Consider the following 26,138-nt stretch of genomic DNA (forward strand, 5'->3'; position numbering starts at 1 on the left):
CTGAGAATTCCCTACATCTGGTCCAATACCTCAATTACCCCCACGCCAAACCATATCCTCTGGTAAATACTCCTTGCCTGCTCGTGGTGTTATTTAACTAAATCCTATTGTACAAAACACTGCACACAGTCAAGATGTACACTTACCCAAAAATGTTTGGGCACTGAACCTGGGAAATCTGGGCGCATTGAAGACCAAAACCCCAGCTATCATCAGCAGAAGGCTACTGCACAAGATGTACACCAACTGTCAGTTATGTGACTACTCAGAAAACAAATCCCTTTGTACCCTACAGAAAAGAAAAATCCGTCTTGAAAAAACCTTTAGCTGCTTTGGCATGCTTTTATAATTTTCAATTAAAGCAGCCATTTACTCAGCAAACTGAAAACATGTATGGCCAAACAGACTGAGAAAATTTTACACAGGCTTACTCAAGCATGGTATGTACTAGAATATTTCCAGCCAAAGCAATACTTACCTCTTCTCTCTTTTTTAGGACCCACTCCTTGTGCTTCTCTTCAGCTATCCTTTTTCTTCTTTCCTTTTCTTGATTTTGCTTCATTTCCTCAAGCTGTTTATTAATTTCCTAATTACAAAAAAAGTATACATTTCAAATCTGTGGTGACCATTTATAGCAATACTGGTAGCAGTGCTGCAGGTAAACAATGTAAGCATTAGATTTTGGTGTATTTTCCTTCATTAAGATTTTGGAGAAGAAGAATGGCAGTCAACACAGAAATACTATGAAATACAATTAATGAAAATGTACAATTTTTAGGATATTAACCAGAAATACACGTTTTAATTAGGCTTTGAAAGCAATCAAATGCATCAAATCATTGCTCAGTTTACTGAAATTCCTTTTTAGTCAGTAGACTCTTAATTTGCAGCAGCACTATCCTACAATATTTAAAATTTAGACTGTGTACTGCTCTGCACTGTGGATGGTATGAAAAGCTAACTGAAATATTATTCACCTGTGATTTTTAGTACCAGAACTACTAGAACTTTAGGGCTTAACCCAAGGCTTAATAAAATCAAAATTATTGCAGATTCGAGCAAATTTTCAAACAGGAGTTTTAATTCGAAGGTGAGAGAAGAAATTTTCCAAGTATATTTATATGACATACAGTATATATACAACCATTTTTAACTCTCCAGTGAATAAAGAAAAACATAACTAAGGAGACAATTTGAGATGTCCAGGTTCTCCAACAGTAACATTACCACAAATTATTAATTTTCAATGAAAATTCACACCTTCAAACATAGACAGATGGAATTATTTCCATGAAACTGATTTTATGGTGCCTACACTGCAGTCAGTCTCAGAGAGAACCCCCTATCTTATGACACAGAATTTCAGTTTAGTAGGACATCAATAGAAGCTTACAGAAAGCTCAAACATCCCAATATAGACTCAATTTCAAAATACAATTGTTGCTGCATTGGGGCAGTTACCCCAAATAACATCTTTTGAGTTCCAAGACACCTGTATTGCAGGGATCCTGGTTTCTGTAAAAGCTGATGGCACTCTAAGCACCTTACAAGACCCAACCTAATTCCACTCCAAATGTTTATCCACCTTTCTGACATTCAGGGCAGACTTGGTACTAATGTCAGCAAAAGATCTGAAACTTCACTGTTGTTTCTCAGGATATCAGTTTAGAATACTTTTATAATGTAAACAGAGCAATATTTTTTGGTATAAATATCACGCATTTCATTCTCTTCTGGCATCTTACAAAAAAGTTGATTATGCTTGTCCCCCAAATATAAGGTTTTCACACTGTCTTGCTGTAGTTTACCATCTAATGTTTTCAAAATCTTACAAACTATATGGCTATTTTCTACATGGCCTTAAGCAATGCTTGTTCTATGACTGTTCTTAATACTTGAGACATCTGCTAGCTTACATTTACATTACCAATCCAGAATATAATTGGGAAGTATAGAAATGTTTGGTGGGTGTGGATTAACAGATCAAAACATATTCCTCCAGCTTAACAAACTACTTTGGTGTACTGCTGACCTGTAAAATTCTGTTCCTGAACCTTCCAGTGGTAGGTGTTTTATAAACAACATGAGGTAGCACACACAAAACTTTACAGATAATCCCAGAAAGACTAGGAAAACATTCAAGGTCTAATAGTTAATCAGTGACTAAAGTGAGAAATTATCTAATTTTTAATTAATGGTTCTAATCACTACCCAATACTTCCCATTTGATTTTCAACAATGGTAAAATTTAACTAATGCAATTACAAACAGAGTAATCAGGAAAAGATAGGGTGCTCTCACTTAATTGTGCCCCAGTCCTGGTTCTCAAGAACTGTTCATCTGCAAGGGGTAAAAAGACAGAATGAGGGGAAAAAAATGCAGCAACAGGGCTCCCTTTCCTGGGAAAGGACACCAAAGAGTTGTAAAATTTCATGCTAAGTGGGTAACAACATTGTTCTTCAACACTAACTGAGTAGCTGGCATTCTTACAATCAACACATACCTCGTTTTCTTCTATAACCTACATGCAGGCCTACAGACAGACCCATGATGAAAATTAAGGTAGTAATTATATAAATGTTTTAATCTTCTAACATGGAACCATTACCTGACAGTTGGAAAAACAAGATATTATACAGCACTAGTTCAATGAAGTACAACATGCAGCAAAAGAAAATGCACGTAACATAAATCACAGCAGCACTGGCAAGCACAAACACTATGGAGGCCTAAAACACTGCCAAAAAAAAAAAAAAAAGAAAAAAACAACTCGCGTTTCTACAACAAGGAAAAGAAAATCCTGGGTCTGCTCTCTTCTATTAGACTCAGACAAGCTGGATGTAATCACCTCTGCAGCTCTAGCCTGTAGGCGGGCACGCAGCTCCTTCTCTTTGCCAATGAACCACTCTTCCCATGGTGAAAGGTTATCTTTCAAAGGTGACACCTTCCCCTCCCCTGCTGTTTCTGAGTGTTCAACCCTCCTGAATTAAAAACAAGAAAGAGAAGAGAGTATTATCTATAATGTATCTGATTGAAAAGTTAAAGAGTTACGGTCTTGAAAAAGTACTTTTCTTTCATGGCACAATGTGACAACAATGACATAATTTTTCTACTTGTTTAGCAATCTCCCTAATGGATAAATGGCATTTATAATGCACCTCTGACCATTCCCCTTACAGTCCACATTTCTCTTGCTAAACTCTAGCTTGTTAGTGACTTAAACTGTGGAACAGATTCAAACATTACCTTTTAGGAACTAAACTAAAACAATACCCATAACATCAAAGTGTTCCTTTGCTTCTCACAGAGGGAAGCCATGGAAAAACAGAGATTTCACATTAACATCCTGCCCATGTGTCCTGGTTCAGGGCAAATCTGGGAGAGAACCCCCAAAGGGCTCCCCCAGGAAATCGAATTCTACCACCCCTCCCTCAACCGGTCCAGGAGAAAATACCTCTGTGGCGAAAAGCGGAAAAAAACTGTTTATTAAACAAGAAAACCTAAACAATATTAAACAATAAAACCCCTTGCTGCTCCAAAAGAGATGACAAACCCAGAAAGTCCCCTCCCCAGATTCCAGTTCAGCTCACTCAGTCCCTTATCAGTCCCTCTGGCGCTGGAAATGCCGTGGCCCAAGCCCGGCCCAGTGGCCACCGATGCGAGCTGCTGGTGCTCTGCTGGTGTTCAGTCCAGAGCAGGTGTGAACAGGTCCAAAGAAAGGGGAAAAAAGGAAAAAACTACAGTCTAGGGAACCTCTTTGCCTCAGCTAGCTAAACTAACTAAAAGCAAAAAAAAAAGAGAGCCCTGTCCCACTGTCTGTTCATCCGTAGACAACGCAGTCCAGGAGCAGGAATGTGTAGGAGTGAATTCAGCGTCTGTAAACAAACTGCACACCTCCTCTCCCCCCCTCAATCCTTGGAGCAAGTCTTACTATTCAGCATAAACAGAACAAGACAATTGGGGATAAAAGCATCATATAGTCAACTCTGGACACCGTGGTCACGAGAAGCTTCATGTACCCGTGATCTTTAGCAGAAGCAAAACAAAAGCAGAGAATGTTATTTTCTTTGTTCAAGTCTTACACCAGTGGATTCATGGTATCAAGCAACCTCAGCATTAAGAGTCCATTGATTACAAATCCATCAATCCAGGAAGTTTTCCACCTTAAAACACTTTCACAGGAAACGTGCTTAAGAAATACAGCCAGGATACACCACTTGATGGTATTATACAAGGTTCTATTAGACATTTAATAGGATACCTAAGTCACTCAGAACTTCTTTACTCATGAATACTGCAGCATTCCTAGTCCCAGGTCACCAATATCTTTTATAATATTCTATACATGTACTATTTCATAAGTAACACAGTATATTAGGGTCCAAGTCAGTAAAATTTTAAAACAGCTAAAGAGATTTCTTTAAAAGATTTCTTCTATCTGCCACATGAATTTTTTCTTGAGAACAAAGCAATGAAATCAGACTTCACTTTACTATTTCCTATGGATGTTCAGGCTGTGGAAATACCTACCTACATACATATATACATATTCCACTACAGTGAGGAATTCTGTTTGCTGAACCTAAGCTACAGAAGAAGCATGCAACAAGCATATTATGCTAATGCTCCAGAAACAAAATTTGTAAATGTAAGGCATCTGTATTTTATCAATAGAAAAGTACAACATATTCAGGACACAGCAGTACTCCAACACTCAATTGCACAACATTTTCTGTCCCAATCATCTTCAGGGTACATTTCTGTGCTAGAAAGCATTAGGGGACAAAGTCAGTGTTACAGAGTTTGTCCTACTCTTCCCTGTTGTTTTACCCATGTGTGTTTGCACTAACAGGACTTTGCTGGTCAGCTCAGGGCAACTGATTGCCTGGAGCAGTACAGACAAGTACAGACAAGTGGGTTTGTCTGGGGAAATAAACCTGCTCCAATACATGGAGCAGGTTTATTTCCCCAGACAAACACACTTTTATAGCATGAAATGTAAAATAACAGAACTGACAGGGACACCCTGACACACAAACAATGCAAGGACAAAAGCAGCACAGACCAAAGACTCACCAGCCCCACACATTCTGCGCACTCCAGGGCTTTTATGTTGCAGCATTAATAAAGACCAAAAATTTAACAGAGACAGCTCTTAAACACATATATATAATAAGAGATGCCACTTAAGAATGCCTAATAACACATTTTGTAAGAAAATAAGTCTCAGAAAGTTCATTAAAGGACAAAAATATTATACATTCACATTCAGGAAAAAAACCCGGAACTTTGTAGACTTGACATTTTGGGCAGGGATACTTCCTCAATACATTCTTTTAATTTGTGCGATTTGCATTATGGCACCTAGTGGAACACAACTGACAAATTAAACCAACCTTAGAAAAGGTACTAAGAGGACAAATAAATTAGGAAAAATAATATTTATTATATCTTTTCTTCTATCAGTACTCATGAAATTCAAGCTGTCAGCTTCTCAAAAAAAGTTATTCACAGTAATAGATTAAAAACTATCTGCAGACGAGTCAGAAATAACACAAAATGAAACTTAAACAGAGGAAAACACAAGCTCAGTATTAAGACCTCTTAGGAGAAACACTTCAATACTGTGTCTAAAGCTCTCCAACTGCACCAGAACCTAGTCTTCCTTAGTGTGCACTGCAGCCACCAGTGTCATGGTCTGACTCTGGTGTAACACCAGTGTTTTCATGAAAATACTTTTTCTCTGGTGTCTGCTGTGAGATGTGATCAGAAATAGAGCAAAGCAGGCTCTAGCTTAGGAATAAAAGGGGAAAAACTTTATCAATTTACAACTATAAAGAGAAACACACAGAACTCGGAATGAAAACTTTCTAAAAACATTCTTCTTCCCCCCACTAAATTTCTAATACATCTTCTCTTCAGATTATCAACTCTTGGTTCATCACTACTCTTTAGATAATTATCAGTTTACTAAGGAGAGAAGAGTTTCTTTTGTGCTATAGGCTTCTCTTGGAAACACAGTTGAACTCTGTTGTGTTTTTATGTCACATGTGGCACCGCACGGAGATCATTTGCTATTGTGACAATTTTTTTTTAATGCTCAGTGCTCTCACTACTGCGCATGAACTAGAGCTGCTTCTAGGGTTTTCTTTTTTGAGGGTATTTTAAAATACAGTCTCTCACTTTTGGGACACTTGTCTTCCTCAAATCTCACTCTCTGGGGCCAAGGGGTCTCGAGAAGAGAGATTTTCTTCTTTTTCTCTGAAGATGGAGGGCACTACTACTACTTTCGTCACTCGTCGTCTCTGTTCATGCTACTTTTTCGCATAACATTACTACACTCTCTTGGCTCTAAGCCATTGCCTCCCTCCTAAATGTAGTCTCTGTGTCACAGGAAAAATGGTTCTGTCTATGGCTATGCAAGTCTAGCCAAAGGCTACTCTATCATCTCTTCTCACTTAAGATTTTTCTCAGCTTCCCTCTCGGCTCATTTCTTCTTATCTTTATCTCTCTTCTCATTCAACTCCAGAAGGAATCAGCATTTGTAAGGTTCTCATCATCGAAGAAAAGGGTTAAAAGTCTCAGGCTCTGCCTGTCCAGAACTCCCACGGCTGCCTGCCGGGCATTTTCTCTCAGCACTCCCTCCCTTCCCTTTCACGCTGGCCGTGCGATCAAATTTCAAGGTGGCACAGGCACTAGCGCTCTCGCTCTCTCTCTCTCTCTCTCGCTGCCTCTCAGCGCTCTTCCACTCTTCTATCTTGCAGGGGCTTTTCACTTCTCTGTCTAAGGCCCGGCCTACCTCCTCCAGCCGCATGGCCTCCCCTCCCCTGCCTAGCTCGGAATAGGGTAGGGGAGGTCTGAAGTCTTCCATAGATGGAACTTAAGAGAAGTTCTCCCTGGGAGTTCCCTGCTTTTAACTTCCCTGTGTTCTCAGAGGCAAATCCGTGTCTTCAGTGGCTACACTAGGTGCTAATATTCAAATCTGAGCACTTATTGGTTTGACTACAGCATCTCAAAAAACTCACTTCCTCTCAAACCATGGCAACAGGTCACACTCTTCTGGTACACCAACCATGCATTTTAAACCACACATACCTTGAATTTGACAGGACCATTTTCTGCAATTCTAGCAGTTATGAGCTTCTTCAAAATAAAGTAATAGACTTCTTAAATAAACCCATTCTCAAGTGCACATTTAGCTGTAAACAAGTATCTTAAATCAAACTAGACACATATGGCATTAGACCTAAATCTGATTAACAGTGAACAGTGATTATCATTTGCTGTATATTCACTAAGGTGACATCAAACATAACAATGGATCCACAATCAAAGTATGAAAATGCCTAACAGCATTAACAAGGCCTTCCTTTTACCCTCTTTTGCACATATTGCATTTCCCACATTGAGTACCTGCTTCCAGATAATTTTTGTGTATTTTTAAGAGGATGACAACAACATTCAGAGTGCATGCATACATGGGGAGCTGGATAAGAAATGGTTTTCATTATTTTACTTCTGAGACCTTGGCAGAAAGTGCCATATGAACACAATGCAGGCACTTAGTGCAGCACAGCAGCAGGGGTGTATTTCACATGTTTAGTCATGTGAAAAATGCATATTTTATGATTGGCTTTTCCAAATATTAAAACGAATATTATATGTGTTACATTAGAAAGTTACGCTGTATCAATTTTCTTAAGTAATGTGTTAAATATAGTTTTAGGTTATAACATAATGTTAAAATAGAAACTATGCTATGTAAGATACCTTTTTTAAAGAAAGGACTCGCAGCAAGATAGCAGCCACAGGACACCTAAATCTTTCAGAGAAAAAGAATTTATTGCTCCATTATCAGAAGAAACAAACTTCTTCCCTGCCTCACTCAGCCCGGAAGAGCCGTCAGGATTAAGAGGAAGAAGCTGATGCTGACCAGACAGAATCCTGTGTTTGAATGGAATTTATGTATCATGTATCAGGTGTATGAATATGCAACAGGCTGTTGCTTTTAAGGGTTAATCCTCTGTTAATGCATGTCCTTTTTTGAGCTTATTTTGCCCAGAAAAGGTACCCGAACTGTCTGTAATTCTTTGTTTTTATTGTCTCATATTGTCCTAATCTCAACTGTTCAGATTATTATTACTCTGATTATATTACTATTTTTATAACTATTTTATTACTATAAAACTTTTTAAATTTTAAAAACAAGTGATTGGCATTTTTCACAGTCAGGCTGCCATCTCAGGCCCCAAAAGTGGCTGTTTTCAGTGCTGCTAGACAACACTGCAGCAACAAGCCCGAGTTGGAAGCTGTATCCAGCAGTCTCTGAAGCTGCAAAGACATGCTGCAGCTTGAATAAACTGCAACAAACTCCAAAGAGCACGAACAAAATTGCTCATTGGGAGGTAGTATAGAGAGAGCTAACAGAAAAACTGAAAGAAGGGACCATTAACTGGCTGGTTTCTTCACTGAGAAGCTTCTGGCTACACTTGAACACTCTTTCCCTGGACTTTTAGCACCTTTTTCAAGAAATGCTTTTAAGAAAAGTGCAGTGTGGTCCATATTCCTTCACTGCTCTCCATGGAAATTAGAGAACCATGCTGGAAACCGGCACCCCGTGAAGTTCTGCTGTCCTTCCTTTACTTCACCGTCATTTTTAGCTCAGCTCAGCCTCACTGGTTACATTCAGCCCCAGTTAATGCAGAAATCTGTGAAGTTTCTATGATGAAGCTGTATTCCAGATTAGGACAGGCTCTCTCTGCTCTTCCCCCTTCTAGTTTAAAGGGAAGAAAAAGAATTATTCTCCTGTCAAGCCGGCAAGATCCCAACTACAAAGAATGCATCTTATGCATAAAATTAAAATGGAAGAAGATTAAGCCACCGGAGCAGGAGCTGTGCAATTCTTACAATACAAAACTGACTCTGAACCCAGCTACATACACTATGCAAAATAACCCTGCAATCTGCAAGCACTTTTAAATTAAGGCAGGAAAGACTGTAGCCTATAAAGTACTCAGGTGTCCACTGAGAAGACTTTCCAAGACAATAAAAAGGAACAATGCGCTTAAAGCGCTCATCTCTACAAACAAGGCTATATTCCTGTCGCCGGCAGAAGGAAGCGAGTGCAAGGGCAACCCCGAGCCCGGCGGAGCCCGGTCCCTGCCGCAGGGGTTACCTATGGCCCGGCGGGCTCCGGGAGGCTCCGGGAGGCTCCGCCTGCTCCTGCTCCTTCTGGCCCGGGGAGTTGCAGCGGGACGGGACCGAGAGCGGCGAGCCCTCCGCGGGGCTGGAGGGGAGTCGGCCCTCAGCGGGCGGCGGGCTCGGGCCGTTGGCCCCACCGCTCATGGCGGGGGCCACGGCAAAAAGCGACGCAGGGGACGGTCACCGACGGGAGCGGGCAGCGGTTACCGACCAGGGCGGTTACCGACGCCGGCAGGGGCGGTCCAGCCGCGCTCCCGGCGGCCCCCGCGGCTGCGCCATGGCCGCCCCTTCGCGTCCCAGCCGCGCGCCGGCCTGAGGCGCAGCTTGGGGAGAGGAAGCGGTCAAAGAGCGGGTGAGCACGGCGGCCCTTGCCCCGCTGGTGGGCAGCGAGCCGAGGCCTCGCAGCGCTGGGATGTGCCGGAGGCAGCCCGGGCCGGGACTGCCTGCCTGGCACGGCCAGGGCGAGCACTGACACGCCTGTGCTGATCTACCGCAACTCCTCGCAGCTCTTTATTCCTTAACGTTTCTGCGCATATTCCAGGGCAGTAAACAGGAACCCGTAACCTCATCCGCAGGTGACAATCCCGACACATCACAAGGAGGCATTTTAACATTCAAATAGCCAAGTCAAAATTCGTAATCTATACCGACATTGAATTGCAAAAATCCCATTTCAGTCCTCACAGTTACTATCTTGTTTTTGATTCATAGTTCTAAAGCTTGGTTTTCACACACCTCTGCTAGGAAAACGGCGTCCTTTGCCTTCTCCATCAGTTAATTTTCCACTGAGTCTACAACTATCTGTAATAAATAGGTCAGACTATATATCCATATAAATAGTCCTATCCTTGTTAGCCACTACATTCTTTGTCAGCCTTCTATTTGGGTTCCAAATCCCACCATCACCTGGAATGGCCAGAAACTGTGAAATGGATGTCTCAAGGCAACGCAGCAGCAACTTTGCCAAACATGAACATTTCAGCTTGTCTATTCCCTTCCTATCCTGTTATTTGGGAAAATAGCTTATATTAACAAACCTTAGTATTGGACAAGCTAGGGGAGTTTATACATTGAGACCGCCCATAGGGAGGGTGACAAAAGCCAGTTCACTCTTTGGGAAATTAAAGCATTGCTGCTGGAATGGCAGAAGCACTCCAACTTTGAAGAGATGTGAAAACATAAAATAATATTGTTACTATCCCGCTTACCATTGTGCCCAGCTTGTCAAGCCAGCTCCACAGCCACTGTGCCCTAGTTAACACAGGAAAGGTATGAGCCAAAGTAATGTAATTTGGTTAAAAAGCATTGAAACAACAATCATGAAACATCAATCCTGCAGGTTCAGTACACAACTTCTATGGCCACAGAAGTACTGACAGGATAAATGGCATGCTGCAAGGATGGCAAATCCCTAATTCTGTGAACTGAATGCCAGAAGTAGCTGCCCTGGAAAGAATTACATGCCAACACTGCTAAAACCCATAGGCAAAATCAAACTGCCACAATGAAGCACAAGAAGTTGCCACAAACTGAATGAAGTGAATAAATATACACACCCCCCTATGATTGATATCAGTGCGCAAAATCATCCTAATTTCTTACTAAAGAAACTGCAAAAATTGCATTCAGTCTTTCAGTGCTAGCTCACTGTCACAGGCTATAGAATAAGCACTTAAGAGCTATCTAGCAACAGTGAGAGAATTCAGAGTAAAACTAGTGTGTGTTCACAGACCTATACCTTCTGCTCGTGACAAATTTCTCAGAAGTATTCCTCAATAGCCACCCACACCATTTAAAAAAAACCATTTTACACATAAAATATCAAGAAAGCAATTCCTTATGTAACAGACATACAAAAGATTTATATTCTAGACACAAATCAACTACTTTGAATCACTAAGCACACCGTGATTTGCCAATTCTTGTTTAGGAAATCGGTCAGTTTTAGAAATTGGACTGTAATCCGATGAACTCAGTCTCTGAAAACACAAGAGCCAGCAGAAGGAAACTTCTCAGTTCAACTTGATGAACATTAGCCAAGTTTAATGAAAAGAATGAAATCAGATTGCTTGTAGATGTCATGTCTAATTCCCCACTAGACACTAAGGAACACAGAAGCATAAAAATAATCAAAAGTGAGAAAAAAGAATTACTAAATGTAGGGAGAAACAGACGCTTAGACATCAAGCTTTAAGCTTGAAGAAAAGACTATTTTACATGCAACCTTGAAAAGAGTAGAAAATTTGAACCAACTATAGTTGAATTCAAGTCTCCTTAAGTCTTCAGATTTTCCAGCATAAGGAAAATACTGTGGCAGGCACAGGAGCAAGTGAGAAAGCCGCTTGGTTCACCCTCCATGTCAGAGCTCAAGGAACACTGCCTGTACTTGTCTGCTGGCTATTTTTGTGCCTGGATGTGTAGTTCTGCTTCATTAGAGGCTGTGAAACCTGAGAGGTCCTGGATGGCTTCACTTTCCTTCCTGGTGTGATGTATTCTCTTCCTTGCAGTGCACCTGCACGCTGCCAGTCCCAGCCCAGGTTCTGCTGCCTGCAGATGTGGAAGGCTCTGCTTTAAAGGGACAGGGCCTCCAGATAGGAATTCCTCTTGTCTGGGGGAACGTGCAAGTGCTCTATGCTACACATTTAGGTTAAAACCACATCTTTGTGAATCACTCGCAGGATTCCCACTCAACCCAGCTGTTTTATGCTAGCTAGAGACCACAGCTGTCCTGCTTTTGAACAGCCTTCATTTCTTTAGATAGTTAATAGTTCTGCATAAAGTCTTTCTCTCTTTTAAAAAGCATCAGCAACTAATAGATTTACTTGCTCATTTTTGGAGTGGAATTTTCAGAACACAGGTTATGCTTTTGTTACTGGAAACCAGTGAGGCACTTCAAATTTTGTTACCCTCAAACCAAAATTAGTTCGCTATAGCAAACACCACAGTGACCACTAACTAGTACTTCTTATGGAAAACCTACACTGTTACTTTATACTGGAGTATGAAATATGTCCATTCACCTTCCAACTTCTTACAGTATACAACAGTACAGAAAACAGCAATCTGTACAGTGCTCTATTATCCCATTTCACATTTCATTTCCTTACTCATTGAATCATCTTCAACTGAACCGTAGTGTTAAATCAGACTCTACAGTACAATATGTGAAAGGTAATATTGAAAAAACTCCTGCTAAAAAAAATTAACTTATGCTAACAGTAAAAGATCAAAAGCATTTATGTAATTAAAAATTGAGAGCACATATAAAACAAACTGTGCATTGTGTTTTTAATTAAAAATATTATCCTGTAAATTGAAACTGAAGGCTTAAAAATAGTAATCAAAGTGAAAAAAATTACTAAAGTAGCTTTGTGTAAGTTTGAAATTTCTGAGTAAATTCATAAATAAACAGGAAATTCTACAGGAAAATTTAAAAAGGCAAAAGGCATCTAGATCAAAAAGTTGCAAAGCAGATGCATTATTATTATAAGAGAATGAAAAAGCTCAATTCAAACAAAGAGCTCTCACCAGCATGTTGCCAGAGACCAGACTAACAACCATCTGTAAGAAATTACTCTTATTGGGGGAAAAATAAGAAATACCTTAGGCAATTTTATTTGTGATCATCTCCCTGCAAAAAGGTGCTTCCTCCCAACAGCAGAAGGAATAAAAACAACAACAAAATGCTCTCCTTGTCCTATGTCAACAGCAAAGCCTTTTTGACTGCTAAACCCAGCACTGGAGCTCAGTATGGCAGCCGTGGAGAGGTCCAGAGGCAAGATATGTGACACTGCTCTAAGAACAGTTTCAGCTAGCTTTAGACTCTAGAAAACCAGAGGAGTTCTTTTCTGTGGGCACCCCAGAAGGGTGTAACTTGTGCTTTCACTTGTTTCAGTCTGAAAACTGAAATTAGGAAGCTCTACCTACCTGAAGAGACTGCTGAGGTGACAGCTCAGAAAGCCACTGGTACACAGGTAACAAAAATCCCACAGGCTGCTAACACAGAACAGCTTGAAGGCAAGTTGTCCCCATGTATTTGACATTGCTTTTGGAGCAGCAGCAAGTTCTCAGTGGGTGAGAAAACCTGAACATTGCACTGTGCCCTGGCCTGAGAGCAGCTTTCCCAGCAAAGACACAAAGAAAGTTGGCATTTGTTATCTGGATCCATGTAGAGTCTCCTGTGGCCATCGCCCATGGGTGTCACACATGAGGTCATGCTGAGAGAGGCGTGTCTGCAGCACTGCTTCTGAACAGGCTGTCTCCAGGAGCTGCTCTCATATTCCTTCCCCTCCAGCAGCTGCGAGGCACTGGGCTGACTGCATTAAAGAGTTAATTGTAGGATAACTGAACTCCAAAAACATCCTGAGATACAGTGAAATACCAGAGCTTCAAAAGATCACATCACCTTTGGACACAGCACAGCAGCAAAGGCTCCCTTGTCGAACAGAAGAAATAAATCCATAGGTAAGAACACAACAACTGAAAACACAACAGGCTTATTTCCTTCCCCACTGATTATAAATGGCAGCTGACATTTACAGTCCTTTTTGAGAATCATTACCTCTGACATGTTGGCCAACAGAGGGAACATGGGACAAGCTGTGACTTCTTAGACAGTGATGGATTAAAAAACCCCCACAGTTTCAACATTACACAGTATAAATATGAAAATTATAATCTGTATGATTATTCAAAACATACTAAAAACATTTCCACTCAAACACAATACACAAAACTTTTATTCAAGAGATGGCTTCATAAGAGGGCTAACACTTTCCTTTAGGTTTTTAACCTTTTGCATGCCAGCAAAATGTTAAAAAGCATTATTCTGAAATCAGATCCACTTGTAAACTGGCAACTTTCTTGTTTTTGTGGCAGTTCTTTTCTGAAACTTTCACTACATGTAGCCAAGAGCAGATGAGACATAATTTATGCTCAATAATTCAACATGTGCACTGTTTTCAGCTTTAACTTTTGCAAAACAGAGATAAATTAGCATAGGTATTCACGTACCCTTTATTTGCTGTAGTGTAACATTCCATGCTAATTGAAGATGTAATATTCATGAGTGTAAATATAACAATTAACAACTCTTGGAGGGTTTTCTTCCCTTTTTACACTTGAATATTTTGGCTTACAAAATTAACAGCATACAGTAAATATTCCTCCCATACTTTGTACAAACTACATGATTTTCATATACAAGAATCCTGTTTTTATTATAGTGACAATATATAACCATGTCTATTTACAATGAAAAAAGTACATAAACCATATTTTAAACATTCTGCTACTGGCAGCCACTATTGTTTAGGAGGTAGCTTTAATTAACAAAATGAACTGAAGCCACATTTCCCATCATGGGTTCTATCAAATAACTTACAATACAAAGATAAAAATTCATTGTATGAACAGTATGTACAGTTTAATTCTCAAAACAGCAATCTAGCTTTAGATCTTAACAAGAATTTCTCCAGAGTAACTGGGATGGCAGTGGATTTACTCTTGACCTAGTGTATCATCCAAAAACCTTACATAATTACTTAATCATGCATTATTAAATTCATATTGATCATATTTTAAACTAAATTAAAAAAATTGATCTCTGGTTGTACTTGTCATTTGGGTCTCAGAACTTTAGAGATTGCACTGATTTAGGTGAAAATCAGTGACTTTGCACAGTGTACTTCACTGTCAGTAAAGTATATTGGAAAAATGCTTTTTTTTCAGTGCCAAATTGCGTTGCATTTTCCCTCCATTTCCTGAACTCTCGGTCTATCATAGGTATTCCTGGAGTGCTGTGACACTGAGCAGGCTGCAGAGCACTGGTGGCACAGACACGAGCTCTGTGTACAGGGGCAGCTCTGCTGTCACCCCACACCCCCTCACTCCTGCCAGTGCTGCCACTCGACTCGTAATACTGAACAAACTTGCTGTGGTTCACCTGAAGTGATGCGCCATCACTGGAAAAATGTGTTTAACCCTACTGTTCCTGACAGCTGTTAATATTCTTAGTCCAATAAATCTACAGAATATTGGATTACAAATACTTTACTGCAACAAACTTTTTTTTTTTAATTGAACATTAGCTAAAATATAAAACAGTATTCTGATATTGCTGTCACAGTTACATATGGGAGAATCAATCCCTTTTTTGGCCCTGCAATAAAATGCATCCTGAGATTCAATGCTGAATATACTATACAAAGCTAGCAATAATTTTTTTTTTTGCTTAATTATAGAAAAATCACATTTAAAAATAATTTCTATAATATTAAACAGCTGTCCTTTATATTGTGCTTTGTTGGGGGCGGGGGGGAAATCACCAGAACTTACCTCACCACCAAAGTACAACTGCAATATGATGTGGAAACACACTATCAGCATGTAAAAACTGTATAAAAGAAACCACGATTGCATGAAAAAGAGTAAAAATATTGGGTAACAATTTTGGTTTACCAATTATTTACAGTCAGGGCAATCGATTTATTTAATTTTCTAAAAAACATATGGCTCAAGAAGTTACTGCCCACTTCCCTTCTTTATAAATGACACTAAATAACAATTCCAAAAGTGCTTCCTGCTTGAGAGGTCAAAACAGGCGACAGTCTGTGAAACACAATACCTCTTTATTGGAACAGCTGAGGGCAGAGAGCCTTCTCAGTCTTTGATTCTTGGGATGTTGTAGGCATAGCGCACCAAGGGGAAGCCCCTGCTTTGGTAGAAGCAGGCGCGGCCACAGGCCTGCACTTGGTCCGAGCTGTCCGACACGAAGGAGTCGTCCTCGTCCGCATAGTCCGAGTGGGCTGACTGCGTGCCACAGTCCGACCAGGAGCCGTCCTGCCTCGGGCATGGCACCACAGCCAGCGCTGGACAGCTCTGGGACTTCATTAAATGTTTGCAGGGCACAGGCTTGGACAGCAGGAGTGACTCGCAGCACTCGCACAGAGCGACATTGCCACCCTGCAGGTGGGAATAAATGCTGCAGTCGTAGTAAAAGTCCTGCGCCACATCCCCCTGGCCACCCACAGCGATGGCCACGGCCCCGCTCCTCCTGCTCAGGTGGCGCCTGAGCTGCTTCCAGTCTTCCTTGAACTTCGGGTTGAAGAACACGTAGAGGACTGGGTTCAGGCAAGCAGGCAGCGGGAAAAAAATCAAAGTGACAGACTTCATGATTTCAGGGCTGATAGAAATGGCCGTGATCAGCGGTGCGAAGGAGAAGAAGGCAACAGGACAGAAGAAGATGCAGTTGGTGAAGATTAGCCAAGCCACATGCTTAATCATGCTGGACTGGGAGTTCTCGGAGAGATCCTCCTTCTCCAAGTTGCAGTAGAGTTTAGTGTAGATAACAGCCATCAGCAAAAACGCTAGTGAATTCAGCAGCACCAGAGTTACTGTGAAACCTAACAAAGGTGTTTCTCCAGTGGGGAAGGGCAAACAAAGGGGTGATGCTGAGTACTCTGCTTTATAAAAAAGTGGTAAGCAGCCCGCTACCAGAGCGCACAGGAAAGCAAAAAATGCTCCAATTTGAAATTGTTTTTGGCGGTTGCTTTTCCCCTTTTTAATAAACTCCTTTGCAGACAAGCTCCGTTCAACAGCTGCCAACATCAGGAAAAAAATGGCACTTTCTGATGAAAAAACTGCAAGAAACCCAGCAATTCTGCAGCCACTGCCAGTCTCCCACCATATGCCAAATTCAGCAAATCTTCCCCAAGATACAGCATCCAGGAAAGTTAAAATACCAGTATAGACTCCCATAAATAAGTTAGAGACAGAAATCAGGCTTATAAACAGTTTGGAAGATGGCAATGTAGTACAGGATGCAAATATTGTTAACATGACAAGCAGGTTGAAGAACAAAGCAACTAAAAAAATAAACCAGACAGTAAGGCGAATCATCCAGCTGCCCAATAAATATTCACAAGGCTTAAAAGCACCTAGAAGAAAACAAAAAACAAACAGAAGGACAACCAATTTAGGAAAAAATTTTGCCTTAATAAGCAAGATTTTGAGAAGGTATTAAAATTGAACTCCTCATTAATTCATGAATAAAATACACAGTTGAACTGCTAAATAGGTCAGCTGAAAGTAAACTATTCTGCTGAAGTTATTTACTAATTAATTATGCCTGAAATAATTACTGCAGTGAATGGTCACTTGAGAACATTTTGTATAAACAAGCTAGCTAAACAAACCTAATTACCTTTTAGCTATTCAAAATAGTTTTATTAGTGCGACCTAAATACCTTTTTATTTTATGTAGATTTCATACTTTATAGAAAAGGATGGCAAAAAATATAAAAGTGAATGTTCACAATCCCCTCGTAAGGGAAAAGAATTTTTTAGAAGGAACATGTTCTCTCAAAAAATTACTCAGAAACATGCCTTCTGGAGTTACTTTTGATGACACGGAAACATCTGTGGAACAACAGACAAATTCAATTTAAGCAGCTTTAACAGGGACAGGAATTTACCACCAGCCCTGTCCCCCAGCCTCGCCACTGAAAGTTTCAGCTGACTGAAACTGTAAGTTTGAAAAGTCATATGAGAAAAAATTTTTTTCATCTTTTTTGCCACATAAAACAGCTTACATAATAAAAAAGTCCAATGAACAAAATAAGAGGAGACAAGACAAGGAACAGAGGTCACTACTATTGCATACCCTTCTAATCCCCCTAACTGCTATTTATTCCATAGGGAAATCCTACTGATTTTAAGTAACAATTAGAAGAATTTAGCCTCTCCTATATCCCCGCTAGGCACCTCTAATTGTCCTAAGCACAGCAGCTCAGGATCCCTCCCTGCAGCTGCAGAGCACTCAGGGAGCAGATGAAAAATACCAGGCTGCAAAGGCTGGAGCCTCTGACCTGGAATCAGCCTGTGACTGAGGGCTGGCTCTGTGCTGCACATGAACTGACAAGCAAAAGAAAAAAAAAAATCTTTTTGTTTGTTTAAATGATCAAGCTTCATTTTTGGGCAGAAAATAACGATGCCCACTGGACTGTCAGAAAATCAGGTGTAAACCCCCTTTTTAGCAGGTATTCCCAAGTAAAACATTAATGAAAGAATAATTAACCTTACTATACATTCATGTGACACAACACTGCCTGCTAAGCTGATCTACTTTAAAACAACTTCCTACTTATGAAATTTTAAAATGTCAATTCTGTGCTTCCAAAAATCAATTTGAAGCCATTTTTCTAGTAGTTGTACTTGAGACAAATAAAAGCCACTACCCTTTTCTGCCTGTCTCCCAAATCCTTTGGGTTAAAAGTTACCCTGCTCTCACAGTGATATTTCTAGCCCATGCTGGGACAGGGCAAAAATTCATGCTTGGAAGGATGTTTCACAAACTTGAGCTCCTTGAGCACCACTGCTCAGCAATCCATTCTTTAGGCAAGGTGCAAAGTGGATCTCCAGGCTGAGAAGTGATTCAGAATTGACATGGTAAGTGGAGTATCCTATGAGCAGATGGCAGCATGGCACAGAAACTTGTTAGTATGAGAGGGGCGGGTGAAAAACAAGGCAAACTGAATTTGTAGAACAAGCTCTTTCTTCTAGACCTACTACAGCATTTCTGGCATGGACAAAAAGAAAGAGCTAAAGACTTTAAAAATTTAACCCATGTAACACACCATCTCAATTCTCATTCTGTAAACAGGAGATCAAAAGCAAATAAGCACCTTGAACAAATTAACTTTTAGATTATGTACAATTACATTAATATATTTGACTTTCTGACTACAGGTTTTTTTGGCTGTGATCAAGAAATCCTTATGGTATTCTGGATATTAAAGCCAGAGCTAGCTCAAAATATAAACAGATTTTCATAACATAAAATAGTAGTTAGGAGAAGAGAAAGAAGTAAGACTTTGAAAACTCCTGCTCACCCAGGAGTAACTTCATTGGAAGCATACTGTATCTGCATATTCCTGTTTATGCAGACAAAAGGGTACAGGAGGTAGGGAAGGAAACCTCTGGAGAGGCAAAGGCAGAAAGCAAGAGGCACCACAGCAAGTACTTCAGGAGCTGAGTGGAACCATGTACAGATATTGGCAGCTTGAGTCAGAGACACAGAAGGGCAGAAATAAAGCTGCCTAGAATGAAAATATTCATTGCAAGATCAAAGACTTGCAACACTCCTGGACTGTTCAAGCCTGACTTGGAGTATGTCTGGTGTGTCAATAAGACTGCTCACTGCATAAGTGTCTTGAGCAGTTTAAGATGCTGCTGCCTGCTCCAGCTGCTTGTAACAGCCCTCTGCTCACAGTTAATGCAGCTACAGCAGGGCTGGGGAACAGATCATATGGCTGCTCCTCATCCTCTCTCCTGGAAAGACATCAAGCTTCCTTAAAACCACCAATGATAGACAGCAGTTTGAGTTAAGCTTTTAAAGCACAGGCTGAACTCTCACTGAAACAGATGAGCATTTACATAGTCTGCTCCAGACATCTCCTTGGAGAAATAAGGCAGAATTAGGAGGTCGTGCATTAGCAGACTCCAAATATAAGCACTACAGTCTGGATTATTCTGCTTATGGAAAGAAATTTTGGTATTTTTCCTAGCACAGCTCTCCAATGAAGGGCTGTGTGTCTAAAGCTGAGTCAGATCTTTCTGATTGCTCGTCCAAAACAACATGGACATCAAATCAAGTTTCACTGAAAGCACTGGAGAATTTAATCTTCTGTGTACAGAATGGCTACCAGGAATCAAAGATCTAATTCACTCAACTCTTTGCATAACACCATGCCTGCAGTTCAGTGTGGCTAAAGCACATGATGAGATTTACCTGTTGCTGGTGTACAGTGAATAATAGTCTGTCCCAATTCCTCATTTTTCTCATTTCTTAGAATACCTGCATTAACTGTAAAAGTGAAAAACATGTTAGTTGTTGGAAGAAAAATAAGTGAAATGGCAGTGAAGCTGCCTAGGATGGAAGTAGTTCACTGACACCTGAGCCTTGTGACAAGTGAAGTGGTTCTGGTTTGCCACATGAGGTCAGATGCTCAGTGCAGAAATTGCTGCTCACAATTGTAACCAGGCAACATCTCTGGTCACTGGGGAAGGATCTGTGGAGCCTGAAGTAGTCAGGGAAAGGACAAGTCCTGTCTGAATAGAAAGGCTGAAACACCAAGAACAATAAAACCATGACGGAAGCAATACCTGCAGTTTGACTTTTTTTCTTAATTACTATTTTTTTCAGACAGGCAAGTCTTAAGAGTGTCCAGCGTATCTTTCATGTGTTTGGAAGGAACATGGCACTGCTGATTTGTAAACAATTGCTAAGCACTTTCAGAGACCTCCTCTGTATCCCTATAAAGACTTGTATTTTCCCTACTCCCTTATTCAAAGGCAAAAGACACTGTTATTCTAGTCTGGTACAAACAATACTGCTGGTTAAGTACATGAAACATTTACCCTTCTCATGATCCATCAAGGCACCTTGATCTTGGTGTCTGGAATCTTCAGCATTGGAGTTTAGATAAGAATCACAACCCCAAAATGCACAGCACTGATAAGCATATGGTACAGAGAGTGACCTGAAAATACAGGCAGGACAAGGAAGACCATTAGACTTTGTAACCAAAGTTAAGACTACCACCTATTAAAAATATTTCAGTAGCACACTTCAGTGCTAAACTCAAATCTTCTTTTTCTCACAGTGGCTGATAAAAGCTGTTTCAAATTGGATCTGGTATAAGCATTTCAAATGAACTCTTGCACTGAAATAAAGGACAGGTGATGTATACAAGTGAGAAGTACAATGATGATGTTATGATATTTAGCTCTCTACTATTCTTTCTACTCCATATACAAACCAAATTCTGATCAGGGTTAGTTTGTGGCATTGCTGTAGAAATTAAACTGAAAACTAATTAAGTAAGCTAATTAAGAGTAACTGTTTTGTAAGAAAGTTAATTCCCAGATGACCACAACCTTGTGTTACATCTTTCCTTCTCACTCTTCATTCTGTGATACCAAAATAAGATTTCTATTTTTTCTGTGTTTGGCAGAAATGGTACATACTGTTATTCTGGCAGAGAAGAAGTACATCTTCACACAAAGTTCTAAAAAAACCACATAAACAATGAGGGAATAGCAGACCAGAATCTAATTTTTTTCACTCAGGATTACAATATCAACTATCCTGAATTCTCTTCTTGAAAATATTTAGGAGGATCATCAGACTGCTTCTTAATGGGCAGAAAGAGCTTTGTACAATTGAAAACAGTTCATCACTGTCTGATCCATCTTCCACAAAAATCAATTACAGGTTTCCATTTGAATGATTATTTTTATTATCATTTGCCTCCAAGAAAATATATATAAAGCATGGTGTTTGTGTAATCAGACACCTGCCTGTCTGCTCCTGTTTTCCTCACTGTGAAAGACAGATGTGCTCAGTTCAGTAACAAATGGAAATCTACCCAAAGCACTACTCTCAAACCAGATGGTATCTTGCCTGAAAAGTGGTGGAGAATATTAAAAAATGCCAAGAAAATTATCTGTAACTGGTTTGTACACCAGAGCAGTCAGATGCTCTCAGAATCTCTGCTGGTCACAGTGACCCTGAGATGTGTTAGAAAGTCTCTTTTCTCAGCCCAGCGGTCGAAGAAGGAGTCAGAGCTCTTCAGTTCTCGGTCTCAAGGTTGTTTATTGTTTCTAATCTAAAAAATTCTTTCTCCTGACCTGCTCAGCAAAACAGTCCAAAGGCGGTGTTGTCTTTTTATACTAAAAACTACATGTACAATATTTACAATAACTTTCCAATACCTATCACATATGTTAGACAGTGAGCTTCTACCTTAAACCAATCTAAAAATGCCAACATCACAGCAGAAGACGTAGGCCAAAAAGAAGAAGTAGGACAGGGCATGCCCAAATTCCTCCATTTTGGGACCCTGAGTCCCCATTCTAAAAACCCCCCAAAAAATCTATTTTTTTCACCCTGTGATAAATTCACTATCATTCTACTTAAACTCTTTTGACTTGTAATTCTTCATATAAAGGCTGGTAATTGTTTTTTTCATGGGTCAAGATCAAAGGCACAAGGGTCTTGGGCTCTGTGCCAAGGTCTCTGAGCCCCCTGACAGGGTCTCAAGTCCTCCAGGGCAGCCAGAGGAATTTCCTGGGTTCCCACAAGATGCCCTTTCTGCAGAGCAGCACTGAGACCCTGCAGGACTCAGCACAGACCACTTGCCATGGGCAGTGCACACACTCGCTCCATTCAGCACACAGTGGGCACTGCAAGCACCCTGGGGTGTTCTTTACCAACCTACCGCAGCTTGGCGAAGTTCTTGGCTGCCAAAGCTTCTTTCAGCTCAGAATTGCCGGTGAGTTTCAGCTGGTTCAGTCCACTCAATCCTTCAGCTGGAACTGAACTGAGCTCGTTGAAACTCAGGTCTCTGGAATGTGAATATTAACACTGTATTACAAAGTAAGTTTGAAGACCCTCTGGCACACATTTCATTAAAGAAGGGAAGGGCTTTATCACATGAGACTGTGGTCTGGAAATGCCTGTCAATGCAGCCTGCACTCTAAACAAGTGTGCCCTGCATGTACTCAGGGAGCATGTACTAGCAGGAGCCTTCCCAATTCACAGATATTAAACAAATGATGAATGCATCGCAGGGGTCCCAAGACGAGGGAAGAGATGCGAATCTTGTCTCCATGTTTCAGAAGGCTGATTTATTTTATTATATATATTATATTAAAAGAAAATTATATATTAAAAGTATACTAAAGAAAGAGAAGAAAGGATTTCATCGGAAAGCTAGCAAAAAAAGAAATGGAATGATAATAAAATCTTGTGACTGACCAGAGAGTCCAAGCCAGCTGGACCTGTGATTGGCCATTTATTAAAAACAACCACATGACACCAAAGATGTACCTGCTGCATTCCACAGCAGCAGATAATTATTGTTTTCATTTTGTGTCTGAGGCCTCTCAGCTTCTCAGGAGAAAAGATCCTAACTAAAGGATTTTTCATAAAATATGTCCATGACAGCATCACTTTTAAGCTAAAAGCATTTATTAGCTCAGCAGCTGAAAGCTAGAGAGAGGAGGTAACTGAACAAAACAGCCTACTTACAGGTTAAGAAGAGCTCCAACAGTGATGAAAGCTCCCTTGTGGATCTGATGGATCCGATTTCTACTGAGGTCCCTGCAATAAATGCCAAAGGAGATTATTTGGCAGTTTCACCAACTGTAACAGCCACTGTACTGAGAAAAAAAGCTAAGGTGACAAATTTATCATGCCTGTATCAGAAAAGCAAAACATATCCCCCCTCTTCCCATTCAGCCAGGTGCAATAGCAGCCAAATTCCTTGGTAATGCAGCTGTATCCTGCTCCACCTCATCTCCCATTCCTGCTCCCTCTACCCTTGTCTCTGACACTACAGCATGAGTTGTGTTCCCAAGGCAGAGGCTGCCCCTGGCATCACCTATTCCCAGCATGAAGGTGCCAGGATGACTACTTTTGGTGACAACTGCATCTATAGCAGGGCATGTTGGCAGAAATGGGGGAAGATAACAAAAGAACAAGCAGAGGAGCATCTGGGTTTCTGCATTTCAACTCCAACTCCAGCTTCTCCTGGACCACCATGAGTTGTAACATTCTTCTTAAAATATCTATTTCTGGCTTGTTCTTCCTGCGAACTTACTATAGCTTGAGTTGTAAGGGGAGAAGATAATTGTTTACTCATCTGCTTCTCTTGAGGAAAAGAGATAGAATCTCTCCAACAAATAATATATAATGAAATAATACAGTTAGAATGCAAAATATTGGACCACTGAAAAAGTCTCATTTTTTAGACTTCTTATTTATAAAAATATTTTGATAGGCTAGAAAAATAAAAGGGAGAATAGAAGGAACAGGGCTGAAACTGGCTGCTGGCCTTTTGCCATCAATCAAACTTTTAACACCAAACCCTGACATCAGTTTACATGGGAATCAAAACCAGGATCTGCTATATCTGCACTCACAGGACACGAAGGGAGGATAGTCCTTGAAAGGTGTCTTCTGCAATTTCATGGATTTGATTATGCTGTAAGGAACTGCAAAGGGAAGAAGCAGAAACAGAACTTTTATTACCTGATTTCAAACAAAGGGTAGCTTGGTGTCTGCTAATGGATGGCTTCAGCCTTATCAGTGTGAGGTTTTACCCATTTCCCCTCCTAGACAGTCTTTCAAGTGTTTTGCACATCAGCTATGTTCATACAAACATGGAGCACTTTCCTGGCACCTCTGCCCAATCCCAATTCACAACTCATTTAATTTAGAAGAAACTTTTAAGTGTGGACTGAATAACTTTCAAGCTAAAAGTAACACTTTGTGACCCCCTGAAGAGTCATACTGAAATTTAAAACAACTCTCCATTCTGCATGGAGTCTTTGGATATATTCTAATCATTGCATTTATGTGCATATAAATACTACTATGAAGTGCAGGATTAAGCTGTGTCTTTCATTACTTTTGTGCCACAGGAATAATTAAGCATTAGATTATTAGGGAAGGCACAAATGGTTGAATTCTCTGTCTGGCACAGTTCTCATGAGATCTCTCTCTCTGTCCTTAATTTTTGAAAATTTGGATCAAACATGAAGCAAAAACGTCTGTAGAGATGTGGATTCAGAATATAAAGAGTTTATAAAAATAAACAACACTTATTTCTACTTACATTTCCTCCAAGGTGTGGCAGCCCTTAAAACTTGGGAGGTGCTTTATATTGTTATAAGACAAGTCCCTTCAAAACAGAAAATGGGAGAAGGGTGCTTAGTTCAATTCCTTTCTACTTGAAATATCACTTGTAACTATTAAACACATTGACAGAAAAATCATCCTGTTAGTACCATTCTGCTGAGAAACCAAGGGTAGTTTAGAGAAAATCACAGAGGATATCACAAGCGTGAACTCTACATCTTGGTATACACATACCTTAATAAAAAGATTTAGGACATTTTCCCTGAATTCTGAGAGTTATAATCTAAAAAGTTTATTCATAATCTGCTTTTTCAGAATAAACTAGGTAAATTGCATGTAAAGTATACAAATTTGGTGACAATTTTGTTTAGTGTGCTGGTGATTGCTTAAGCAAAGCTAGGAAAATTCAGAATATTCTGTGAAACCAGGAAGAAAAAAAAGACTAGAAATAAGCAAGCAATCTTAAAATTTCTATTTGCAAGGTAAATGGCTGTTAGAAAATAAATCCCACCTCATCATTTTTTCTCCTGTTTTCTTCTATCAAACAGAACGTATTTTTTCTCCTCCCTTTTTCAGGATTTGCTTTTGTTCCACATTTTCCTGGGTGCATCCTTTGCACACATGGTTTGTTCCCATGCCCTAATGGTTTCAGTTACCAGTTTGGGGTTTTTTGCATTAATTTTGACACATCCTCACTGTTTTTTACATCTAGCCTTTGCATTGCTATGTTCTTCCCAACTCTCATCTCCATTTCTTTGGTTCCTGATGCTCTCTCCTCTGTTCCTGAACACCAGAGGTCGAAGCACTGTAACTAAACTCTTCTTTAACCTCTGAACATAGCTGACTACAGTTCTGTTAACAATGAGAGCTGGCACAAAAAGCTTAAAGATTGGTCTCTGCAGCACCACCTTACATATCTCTTTAACATGAAAAAAATGCAACATATCCCTATAAAGAGGACTCTGTTTAAGCAATGTAAGGCATTACATCAAATCAAAAAACAATCAAGAAACCACATTTCCAACTTTGGGAGAACTACTAGGATGAAAAGCTGAAAGCAACACTTTTATTTTAAATTAAAGTTTCTTTCAAAACATTCTGATGTATGAAGAGAGGCACAATATATACTTACAAAGTTTGAAGCACCTTTTGCTCTTGGCATAAATTAACAGGAATACTGTTTATCTTGGTTCCTGTAAGAGTTCTGGGGGAAAAAACCAACAAACCCACACAT

General features: G+C 40.1%; 2 protein-coding genes across 3 annotated transcripts in view; both read right to left on the minus strand.

Moving 5' to 3' along the window:
- CCDC34 (coiled-coil domain containing 34) overlaps positions 1–14,062 on the minus strand; it is a 31,539-nt gene extending 17,477 nt beyond the window's left edge. The window contains exons 1-3 of one of the 2 annotated variants that reach the window (XM_018921955.3): positions 13,129–14,062; positions 2,849–2,981; positions 479–586 (exon numbers count right to left, since the gene is read on the minus strand). In XM_018921955.3, coding sequence (XP_018777500.3) covers positions 479–586; positions 2,849–2,981; positions 13,129–13,244 — 357 coding nt within the window. In that variant the 5' untranslated portion in view covers positions 13,245–14,062. Of the gene's footprint in view, positions 1–478; positions 587–2,848; positions 2,982–9,175; positions 9,431–13,128 lie in introns of those variants that run through there. The other variant, XM_018921954.3, reaches the window with a different exon arrangement.
- A 137-nt stretch (positions 14,063–14,199) lies between these two features.
- The window catches only part of LGR4 (leucine rich repeat containing G protein-coupled receptor 4), a 73,238-nt gene continuing 61,299 nt past the window's right edge, over positions 14,200–26,138 (minus strand). The window contains exons 11-18 of the mRNA XM_030240713.2: positions 26,037–26,108; positions 24,882–24,947; positions 24,187–24,258; positions 23,294–23,365; positions 22,482–22,607; positions 20,620–20,741; positions 19,991–20,065; positions 14,200–17,138 (exon numbers count right to left, since the gene is read on the minus strand). Coding sequence (XP_030096573.2) covers positions 15,862–17,138; positions 19,991–20,065; positions 20,620–20,741; positions 22,482–22,607; positions 23,294–23,365; positions 24,187–24,258; positions 24,882–24,947; positions 26,037–26,108 — 1,882 coding nt within the window. The 3' untranslated portion in view covers positions 14,200–15,861. The remainder of the gene's footprint in view (positions 17,139–19,990; positions 20,066–20,619; positions 20,742–22,481; positions 22,608–23,293; positions 23,366–24,186; positions 24,259–24,881; positions 24,948–26,036; positions 26,109–26,138) is intronic.

The sequence above is a fragment of the Serinus canaria genome, chromosome 5 (assembly GCF_022539315.1).
Source record: "Serinus canaria isolate serCan28SL12 chromosome 5, serCan2020, whole genome shotgun sequence".
Lineage (NCBI taxonomy): Eukaryota > Metazoa > Chordata > Aves > Passeriformes > Fringillidae > Serinus > Serinus canaria.